Genomic DNA, 10,864 nt, shown 5'->3' with positions numbered 1-10,864 from the left:
CAGATGAGCTTGTGTTGGCCTCCTCAGTGTGGAGGGAGAAAAGAGAATCGCATCAGAATTGCTGTTGCATTCTCTCCTACTGTGAATTGCTGTTTTCGTTTGTTTCAGGTTATATTCTAATGATATGGTTAAAACATGTTCTATCTCCACTACTGTGAGATTTCATTGACTTAGTTGCTCCTTTTTAACTTTCGGTCTTATAAAGTTCGTGGTTTGTGGAAATATCCACAAATCCAGCTTATTTAACAACTGAGACTTGGGTTCTTGAGACTTGATTACACTACAAGATTATTTGGTAAAATAAGAGCACAACGTGCTGGCATGTATAGAGCTCAGATGCTCAACTCATCCTCATATCAGTGACATGCAGTTTAACAAAAAGAAGGCATAGAATAATTTTAAGTCTTGTTTTATCCTTGTCTTCATTATTGACACAAACATTTCTCTTTTTCAAAAAATTAAAATAACTTGTATTTTCATTTGCTAGATGGGGATGATGGGGAATCCAGGGGGGCCCTTTGGAGGCCCATATGGAAGTCAAGGGAATCAAGGTCTGGGAGGCGCAGGGCTGGGCCCTCAGCTCCAGAACAAAGGTTCCATGGCTAATAGCATGGCCCAGTTCAATGTGGACAAGAAGAACCCGCCCATGCAAGGAATGGGCGCCATGGTAAGGAAGAGATGATCAAGAGAATGTTTCCAATAAATAAGTTGTATTCTGATCCGTGTTATGAATTAGTAGATTACTATAAACTCTAGGACAGTACCAGATACTGATGCTGGTTGATAGCCAGTAATGATGAAAATGTTTTGTGTGAGCGTTTAGCAAAAATTGATGTGAAAGAGTCAGACAATACAGATATCTGTCAAATCTATCATTTAATCTCCCAACACAATCAGAAACTAAATTACCTCTTCCTGCTGCATTACCTCTTCATGTCCTGTCATTTGACTTGAGCACTCAGTACTCTAGTATTGCTGTAAACACCATCCTTTTATTTTCTTCCTCCACCTCCTCTTCCATTTTTACTCCCTCTAATCTTCTGCCTTCTCTTTATTCTGTTTCTTTTCTCTTATTTCCTCCGTCTCACCTTGTCTTGTTGTCGCCCACTTTCTTTCCAGGGCACACAGCAGTCACAGACAGGTGTGGGTGGTCCCACAGGTGCACCTGTGGGAGGAGCCCCCGGGATGGTGCCGGGCGCTCAAGCAGTTGGTACCCAGGTTTCTGCAGCATCCGCTGCAGCCGGAGCACCGCCCACAGCCGACCCTGAAAAACGCAAGCTAATCCAGCAGCAACTGGTACTCCTGCTACATGCACACAAGTGCCAGCGGCGGGAGCAGGCCAATGGTGAAGTCTGGCAGTGCAACCTGCCCCACTGCCGGACTATGAAGAATGTCCTCAACCATATGACTCACTGCCAGGCTGGGAAGTCCTGTCAGGGTAAGTAGAAAGGATGCTGCATCCTCCTGGAAACACTGGATAAAATAATCCCTTCTGTAGCTGTCAAGCTGGCAACGTTCCTCATAATGAAAGTGTATCTCACCTATTAAAATGGTTTAGTGCTTAAGCACATGAAGCTTAATTTTATTATGCTACCTGATTTTTGAGAGTAGTACTTAAGAAAGAAAAAAAACAGCCCCCCCCCTCCCCCCCTCCTTCTCTAATACACCTCCATTTCCCAACTCCTGATTCCATATCTGTTTTGCCTCATTGACCAACAGTTGCTCACTGTGCATCATCGAGGCAGATCATCTCCCACTGGAAGAATTGCACGCGACATGATTGTCCTGTCTGCCTGCCGCTGAAGAATGCCGGGGACAAGAGGAACACGCAGTGTGAGTGTCTGTATCCGACCAAACAAAAGAATATACCTTCCTTCATACCATTGGATAAATTTTTTAGATACTGTGCTGTTATCATTATCAATATATTTACACATTTATATTGTGTAAATGTATTAATAATGACCAAGTTTGATGTTCAGAATCAGAATACTTTATTAATCCCGAAGGAAATTAGGGGTTAACGTTGTAATGCTGATAATGTAAGTATGATTTTGTACTGGGTTTGAAATGACAGCGTTGTTTTGAATATACTAGTCAGTATTATATTATAGCACAAAAATATAATAATTTTTGCTGAATTTTCTATAAGTATTCAGTAAATGATTTTTATTTATTTATTTTTTAATTCTTAGCTTATTTTATTCATTCATAACTTTTGTTTTTTGTGTTCTTACAGCTCTACTTGCAGGGGCTGCTACAGGACTAGGCAGCTCACTTGGTACAATCCCTGGTAGCCAACCAAGTGCTCCCAATCTCAATCAGCCAAGCCAGATTGATCCCAGCTCTATAGAAAGGGCCTATGCTGCTCTGGGCCTCACCTACCAAGGGAACCAAATCCAGGCTCAGACTTCCCAGCCTAACATGCCCAACCAAGGCCTTCAAGGGCAGGCTGGTGTGAGGCCTCTGAACCCAATGGGTGAGTTTAGTTTATTTTCAGTAAAAAGACATTGTCTGAATTGTCTGCTCTTTTACAGCTTAATGCTAAGCATTTCTTTTTTTCAATGCCAGCAAGCGGTTAGGACCTTCAGCTTTCAGAATGAGTGAATTGTATACTTAAAGTGGCTTTTCAAAAGCTGTTTATCGCTGGTGGGAGCTATGAAGATAGCTATATAAAATTGTTTGTCAGATCTCCAGGAAAAATAATCATCTCAAGAATATGTTCCATGCTATGTAGCTTATCTTAACCCCTGGATATGTTGAAAAACATGTCCAGGCAAAAGCTTGTCCATTGTGTCCTACTGTTAGGATGACACTGAGAATAAACATATATAATTTCCTTTCTTTTCTATGCGGTGTAGGTGTGAATCCTATGGGAGTGAATGGAGGTGTGGGTGCTTCCCCTCAGAGCCAGCAAGCTAGTCTGCTGCAAGATACAATGATGCATCTTAATATGAACAACCAGGGGTAAGAGCAAACACAAAGGCTTTATTGTATTTATTTATTTTTTAAAGATTTGGTCAGTTCTACAAGGGTTTTAGGACATACATTTATTTTAAGAAGCCATTTAAAGGATTCACTCTGTCTCTTCTAGTCTGAATGATGCTGGTGGGGTCGGTTCCATGCCCACAGCAGCCCCTCCCTCCGCCACAGGCATGAGGAAAAGCTGGCATGAGGACATCACACAGGATCTACGAAATCATTTGGTACACAAGCTGTAAGTATTAAAGAGAAAAGCTGCATTATTTATTTAGTTTTGGACTGCACATAGGATCACAATTAGCATTGCTGTGCGAATACATTTAAAAAAGGGGGGGGGGCTTGTGTTTTCTTTTTCTTTTCTTTTTTTTTTTAAGTTCCATTCATCTGCCTGGATATAAAAAATTAGGTGTCATGTATTTCTGTAGTCATAGATAGAAAACATACTGGTGGATTATCATATTAAATATGGTGAATGTTTCAGAAATAGATGGAGGGTTATCTGCTTGGTTTCATCAAGGTTTTTTTCTTCCTTTTTTTCTGGGATCTGAATGATGCCATCGAGACTGGATATCCATGTCATGTTCATCTCAGACACATACCTCTGTCCGCGCTGTAGTTAAAAACTACATAATTTCCACCATTTTTTCCTTCATCCTGTTTTCTGTCCTCCTCTTTACTTGTCCCTCCACAGTGTCCAGGCCATCTTTCCGACTCCAGATCCCGCTGCCCTCAAGGACCGTCGAATGGAGAACCTGGTGGCTTATGCCCGAAAAGTTGAGGGTGACATGTATGAATCAGCTAACAGCAGAGTAAGTTGCTCCTTACACTTGAGAAATCAGTGGTGTCGGTGTTTCAGTATCTATGTCAGTCATTGTGCTGTCATTACTTGTTCATTAAATTTATAGCAGCAGGTGAACCCCTGTCTTTTTTTCCTGTTGTTAACTTGTCTTTTTCCAAGATGAAAGAGAGCCACAGATTTGGTATTTCTTGAGTTTCAAAATACTTCTATAATTTTCAAAATAATTTATATTTTTGTGTCCTTTCTGTGTTCAAATTCTTGTTTTCTAATGTCCTTAATCTCTTGTTTTCTTTTGACAGGCTGAGTATTACCATTTGCTGGCAGAGAAGATCTACAAGATCCAGAAGGAATTGGAAGAGAAGAGGAGGACCCGACTGCAGAAGCAAGGTGTGAACATTGGACCTGCTGGCATGGGACAGCCCCCTACTGGGCTGCCTCCAAGTGAGTGAACCTGTTGGGGGCAGGGGAAGAAGTGAAACGTTTTAGTGTTTGTTCAAAGTGTTCTGCTCATGCTTGGTGAACACACGGCAGTTTAACTTCCTTCTTCTCCTCCCCTATCTTTACAGACGGTCCCCTAACTGACCCGGTAATGGTGCGACCAGCAGGACCAAATCAGATGAACAGAACGCAAGGCCCAGGTAAAACATCTGTAGTTGCAGGCTCATCATTTTATGGTGGAATTGAAGCTTACACTGATTTTTTTTATTTTTATTTATTCATTTATTTATTTTCTATTTATTTTTTTTATTTATGTTTTACCAAATGTTAACTTGGAGCCGAATGGGCTGAGTGTAATGCCATGATTAATCTCCACTGTGGACATAGACAGCTGGAGTAGCTGCGCGTCTCTAATATCTGCTGTCGTGCTCACTCTGATGACGAAGGCTTTAGAGTTGAGTGTCTTTGCCCTCATGTTGACACAGCCCCCCCCCCCCCCCCCCCAGTGTTGATTACTTTGAAAAATAAAATCCATGTAAAATATGTTTATGTTGTATATCATAAATTCTGTGTTTTGTCAGGTATGAATCAGTTTAACCAAATGGGAATACAGTCTATGGGCCAGAGGTCAACACCTCCTCTACCCTTGGGACCATCTGGCAACCAGGTGAGTACACACAGTGTTTCAGATATGTAGAAGAACACAGTTTAAAGAGTGGGGGAAATAAAATGAGTAGCTGTTAAATTAATTTGATTTTTTTATAACAAAATTCTAAGAAAATATAAAGTTTGGTTTTTTTGAAGACCAGTGCTTTTTTTTTTTTTTTTTTTTTTTTTTTTTTTTTTAAACTTCAGATGGGAATGGTTGGACCCAGGGTGGGGCAGCCCAATGTTAACCAGCTGCCAGCCCCGTATATGTCCCAGGGACAGTTTCCTGGCTCAGGACCTGGAGTTGGAGCTCAGTCTGGGATGACACCACCTGGGGGACCAGGAGGTATGGTGCAGGTAAGAGGGCTCGCACTTCTTTTTGATGTTGCTTAGAAACCCTGATTGTACCTGTAGCAATTCATATTTAGGTCTTTAATAAGGACCTAAATAGTCCTTCCTTTCTTTTCTTTTCTCTTTCATTTTTCCCCCTCCAACTCAAATATAAACTCTGTTGTTAATGTGTTGGGTGTGAGGAGGAGAATTGTAAAGAGTACTGTGCAGGTCATCGTGTTCTGTAAGTACACACTACGCTAACCATTAGTTATACATGTAAATCTAGGGATGCACCAACCCTTTGGATCAGATATATTTCCAGTTGTAACTTGGTTCATTTCTATGTTGTTCTGTGTTATTCTGTCATATACCAGTAGAAGTACATATAGCTTCCTCTAAGCTATAACAGGAAAAGGCCTGTACATTTTACTCAACCACATACTGTGGTCAAGTGAGTTGACATGATTGAAAAGCTCCAACCATCCTTTCCCTGCGTGTCTGTTTATTTCTCTCTCGGTTGTTGGGAAGCTTTTGCTGCACTTACAGTAATAAAAGTGTTGTCGCCAATTTAATTAATATTGACTTCAATTGTCTCTTGCTAGCTCCACTCTACATGAGAGGTGTGTATATCTGTGTGCACTCGCTGTGAGTCAAGGGGAGGTGAAACTAGTGCGAGTGTAAATAACAACAGTATAAAGTAACCTAATGATGTTCACGCTGAGGTGAAAGTGTAATTTTTAAGCCCACCGGAGCAGGCACTATTTTTAAGTGACGTCATTTTTCATAGGAAACGTAGTTTTTTAACTCTACAGGGCCTTTCAAAAGTTTACTGGTGTTTCTGTAGTTTCTGGAATGCATAGAAATTAAATTGCACTGTTGGAAATAGTTAATTTGATGCACGTTGTGTTTTTTTTTTTTTGTTTTTTTTTGTTTGTTTTTTTTTTGGTCGTTGTGCACAACAGTATTTTTGTTTTTCCTGCAGTTTACGAAAACGAGTGCATCTTAAAAGTGAAACTATGAAGACACTCAAATTTCCTATGGTTGAAAACTATTTTATGCAACTTTCTTGCATTTAGTTTTGAGGGATATACCTCTGAAACTTCTGTAACTAGAACTCGGGTCAGTTTGGCACGCCTCAACATAGTTTTTAGGGTTTTCCATTAGGTCATAGTACCAGGTACTTTTTAGTAGTTACTCGACTGTGGGTTCCAAGGCAAACCAAAAATGTCACGCCAACAGACTGCATACTACCGATTGACTAGTCAGTGACACTCGATGAGTCGTGAGAGCGTCTCCTTTATTAAAATGAAAACTGCCAATTTTGAAAACTATGGCAGTTTTCAAAATTGGCAGGGAAATGGCCGCACAGAAACAACACTGTTGTCCCCGAGTCTGACAAAAAGTAAAGTCATGTTTTAGTACGACTTTGGTAAGCTATGAAGGCGCACGGCTTGATGGATTGCCGGAGCATTACGGCTGCCGTAGTCAGGAGCCTTTTGGAGTAATCTGGGTCCAAAACTCCGTCTGCTTCAGGTCCCACTGCGGCATCACTGAGAGTTAAAAACTGTCTAAATTCTTTCATCTTTAATAAAATGATAGGCGTTGCTGCTTTACCAGGTGTAACAATTAAGTTTAACATCCAGGCATCCATGAAAACAGAATTTAGTAAATTCAACTGAGTTAGAAGTTAGCAGGAAGTTAGCTCGCTAGTTTCCACCTAAACATGATATAGCATGTTCTGACTGAGAGATTTCTGAAAAAATTAAAACGTACTGCTCTGCTATCACTTCCAACATAAATGAAGACAGAAAATTAAACAGCAGTGACGTTTGTAGGGTTACTGAAGTTGGACTAGCTGGTATATAATGATGTGCTACGTGATCGCTAGCAAAACAGCTACGTTAGCATAATATTAGCACAGTGAAGCTGAAGGATGAACGCTAACACTTTTCCACTTGATAAAAGTTAACGTGAGGGTTTCTGGGGGTTAGGGACAAATGCAATCACATGGCAGGATGCTATAAACGGGCCAAACTTCAGTCAGGAGAACAACTGAGATAATCCATCCACAATACAAGGTTAGTCATTAATATACTGCAACAACACGGGAATAGAGCAGTTGCGAGAGAATTCAGCATTAATGAATCAATGGTACGGAAGTGGAGGAAGCTCAGTTTTTGGCTTTCCCCATATTCCAAAAGTGCTTCGTCTCTTTGCTATGACTGTCGCCCGGCATAATTTGCAGATGATGTTGTTTGCAGCTGCTGCAATGCTTTCAACCCAAAACAGGCGCAGATTGATGACATTAACCAAATGCGCTATCGCGGTAGAATGGTATAGTCAAAATCTCTACCGTTGGCCAAATTTATATAGTTTCTACCGTATACAGTTTATATCGCCCACCTCTGATTTAAATTTGTCTGAAGGAGAAGACACTAGATATGTATTTTCATACATAGGCTTTCTCCAGTTGTAAGACATAACCTTCACCAACAAAGGAAAGAAAATGCCACTGACATCTTCACAAAATGTTATCTTCTTTCTTAACATCTTAAGCTTCATCTCCTGAACTGAAGTCAGGTCTCTGACACAGGAAAACATGCATAAACATGCTTATTTATTCCAGATATCGTCACAGTAATTAATGTCAGCAGATTAGACACATGACCCTCCCATCTCAGAACAGCTGACAAGGAGCCAGCTAAACAAGTCGACAGCTGGTTATACGCTAACATTGTGACAGCTAATGTGGACTGTCAAGTAACTGAGTCCAAGAATGTTAGTGAAACTGTCTTTTGAGTGGATCTAAAGCCAGCTAACAGATGCTAAAACAGCAGCGCTTATCAGCAGTTCAACTTACCCTCAATAATTCATCTCCGCATCAATGAGACATGGAGTGTAAAGTCATGGTGAGCGGGCGTTTTTATTGTTTTTGATCTCTTGGCTAATTTAAACATGTTTTACCTGAAGGAGCCACTGTAGCTAGTGCACTTGAATTCGGGGGGGGGGGTGTTAACTCTAATCTGCAATCCAGTCTACTGACATCTAACAGTGAAATTTATGCACACTGTAACTTTAAACTAACATAAGCACTGATACTCTGTACTGGCAGATATCTAAACCGGATTGGTGCATCCCCATTTAAAATGTAGCAAACTAAAATTTAAACCTGAAGAAGAGAAAACACACTCCAATAATTCCTGGATCATCAGATAGAACTGCAATATTCTGGGTTAATATAAAACTTTATGCGGTAAAATGTAAACGTAGGAGATGAGTAACCTCTTCATTCTTGCCATCCTCGGGCAGTATTGTTACAATTTCCTTATAGCGTGATGTTAAGAAACATGGATAGAATATAAAGCATCCTGATGTGATCTGATCACATACATTCTTAGGTTACCCAAAGAACAACATTTTCTGTCTCTTAACCAACTCTACCTCTGTCTTCAGACGCAGATGGGCACTCCTCCCCCCCTCTCAGTTGCGAGTCCTCTAGCACAGCCGGGTTCAGCTGGCACTCCCAGTGGTGTCCCTCCAGTAGGGCCAATGGGGCCTCAAAGCGTGGGTGGTGGAGGTCCCAACTCAGCTGTTGGAGCCCCTGCCTCATCAATGACTCCATCTAACACAAACCAACAACCCAACTCCAACCCTCATTTGGGGCCCATGCGTGGCAGCTCACCCTCTCCTGCTCACAGCCGATCACCTACTCCCCACCAGACGCCCCCCAGGCTTGCTGGGTCGCAGACGCCACAACCACACACCCCTAATGCATCACATTTGGTGCCACCCCCAGCTCCTCAGCAGAACCAGCTTGGTCAGGGTCCTGGCTCCAACAAGCCCCTCCAGCAGCAACACATGGGGCCTGCTGGTTCAACCACTCCATCTCATCCTGGAATGGCCTCAAGTTCAACACCGCATGGCAGTCAGCTGCCACGTACTCCGGTCAGTGTCCCTTATTATTAAAAACTGGCATTTATTTTTAATTCATGAGTTAGAAACTTTAAAAAATATTTTTTTAAATCAGGTCTTTTAAGTTTGAAAAGTTTTAGACAACAATAAAATACTTTAAAGAGAAAATACTTTATAAATAATAGCACAAATATCTGAATCAGATCATCATCATGATATCAGTGATTTGCTGTGGGCATGCTTTGCCTCAAAGGTAAATTTACACAGTTCATCAAAGTTCTTTACAGATTTGATGCTCCAAGCAACTGCCAGAAGGATTAAGCTATGTCGCATTGCCCTTTCTGTTAATGTAACACCAAACTATGAGCAGTTTGTTCAGTTTTACTTGCATGTTCCCCTGTCGTGCACCACTTGCATATTTACTACTTGTATGCATCTAATTTGTGCATCTCTCTTCAGTTATCCCAGAAGGGTTCGTTCCCAGCCGACAGTCAGGCCCCGACCCCAGCTTCTGTCAGCAGTCTAGACACCTCGTCCCAGCAACCGGCGTCAAACACTTCAGCCACCAATGTGGACATAAAGATGGAGGTCAAACATCAGGATGAGGAGGACGAGAGCGATGCTGGGAGCTGCTCCAAAGGAGGGAAACTCGGCAACCTCAAAATGGAGGAAAAGCCTGTGAAATCCGAATTTAAAAAAGAAGAGTGTTCTGGAGAAGGCGGTAAAGGAGTTCCTATGGAAACGTCGACTACAACACAGGGGTCAGGAGTAAAGATGGAAGACAGAAAACCGGAGGTGAAGAAAGAGGTGAAGAAAGAGGTGAAAGATGAAGAGGAGAGCTCGGAAGCAGTCGTGTCGCAGGCCCCAGTGAAAAAGAAGAGTAAGTCAAAAATACATTTTTACCAGCTGTTTTACACCTGCTGAAAATGAATCATGTTTTATTAATCCTTTCATCTCACTCTGCCCTCTAATCTCCATCATTCTTACAGTCTTCAAACCGGAGGAGCTTCGTCAGGCCCTGATGCCCACGCTTGAATCGCTCTACAGACAAGATCCAGAGTCTCTGCCATTCAGAATGCCTGTTGATCCTCAACTGCTCTGCATACCTGTATGTACCCCTGCTGAGGTTTAGATTATTTATACTTGCTCAGTTTCACATTTGCAAAAAAGTCTAACTTTTTATCTGCATTTTAACTCGTACAAATTTTAGTAGAGGGCTTAACTGCTCTGTTTTGACGTTGTGATGTTCCAGGATTACTTTGACATTGTGAAGAACCCAATGGACTTATCAACCATCAAGCGAAAGCTAGACACAGGTTAGTATGTGCTGCTGTATTTATGGAAACTTAGTAGACCACAACGAAAAAGCATAGATTTGGGGGTGTTAGAAGTTGATGTGTTAAGAAGGGAGGACTAAAAGTGTAAAAGTTTTTTGATTTCTAGATTGGAAAGTCATCATGGTTTGCGTGTGTTGGTTTTAGGTCAGTACCAGGAGCCCTGGCAGTACGTGGAAGACATCTGGCTGATGTTCAACAATGCCTGGCTGTACAATCGCAAAACCTCACGAGTCTACAAGTACTGCTCCAAGCTGGCTGAGGTTTTCGAACAGGAGATCGACCCTGTGATGCAGAGTCTTGGCTACTGTTGTGGGAGGAAGGTGAGACAAAGTGTGGAATAACTGGCTGAATGGACGAGGTGGAATAGGAGTGGGTACAGGTCACTCTTAAATTGGCAACAGCACTGCATAGGTTA

The 10,864-nt window shown here is 41.7% G+C and overlaps 1 protein-coding gene across 8 annotated transcripts in view; it reads left to right on the top strand.

Annotated features, from left to right (window-relative positions):
- ep300a (EP300 lysine acetyltransferase a) overlaps positions 1 to 10,864 on the top strand; it is a 30,070-nt gene that overhangs the window by 6,674 nt on the left and 12,532 nt on the right. For 2 of the 8 annotated variants that reach the window (XM_080305226.1, XM_080305225.1), the window contains exons 3-18: positions 488 to 667; positions 1,120 to 1,438; positions 1,720 to 1,833; positions 2,240 to 2,479; positions 2,862 to 2,967; positions 3,095 to 3,217; positions 3,674 to 3,791; positions 4,081 to 4,168; positions 4,348 to 4,419; positions 4,801 to 4,886; positions 5,075 to 5,224; positions 8,654 to 9,145; positions 9,572 to 9,992; positions 10,102 to 10,220; positions 10,365 to 10,428; positions 10,594 to 10,769. In XM_080305226.1, the coding sequence (XP_080161352.1) occupies positions 488 to 667; positions 1,120 to 1,438; positions 1,720 to 1,833; positions 2,240 to 2,479; positions 2,862 to 2,967; positions 3,095 to 3,217; positions 3,674 to 3,791; positions 4,081 to 4,168; positions 4,348 to 4,419; positions 4,801 to 4,886; positions 5,075 to 5,224; positions 8,654 to 9,145; positions 9,572 to 9,992; positions 10,102 to 10,220; positions 10,365 to 10,428; positions 10,594 to 10,769 (2,868 nt within the window). Of the gene's footprint in view, positions 1 to 487; positions 668 to 1,119; positions 1,439 to 1,719; positions 1,840 to 2,168; positions 2,480 to 2,861; positions 2,968 to 3,094; positions 3,218 to 3,673; positions 3,792 to 4,080; positions 4,223 to 4,347; positions 4,420 to 4,800; positions 4,887 to 5,074; positions 5,225 to 8,653; positions 9,146 to 9,571; positions 9,993 to 10,101; positions 10,221 to 10,364; positions 10,429 to 10,593; positions 10,770 to 10,864 lie in introns of those variants that run through there. The other 6 variants (XM_026177193.2, XM_026177190.2, XM_026177191.2 and 3 more) reach the window with 4 other exon arrangements.

Source organism: Astatotilapia calliptera, chromosome 8 (genome assembly GCF_964374335.1).
Source record: "Astatotilapia calliptera chromosome 8, fAstCal68.1, whole genome shotgun sequence".
In the NCBI taxonomy this organism is placed as follows: Eukaryota; Metazoa; Chordata; class Actinopteri; order Cichliformes; family Cichlidae; genus Astatotilapia; species Astatotilapia calliptera.
Note: the sequence above shows the minus strand (reverse complement) of the source record. Positions and strands in the feature narration are given on the sequence as shown.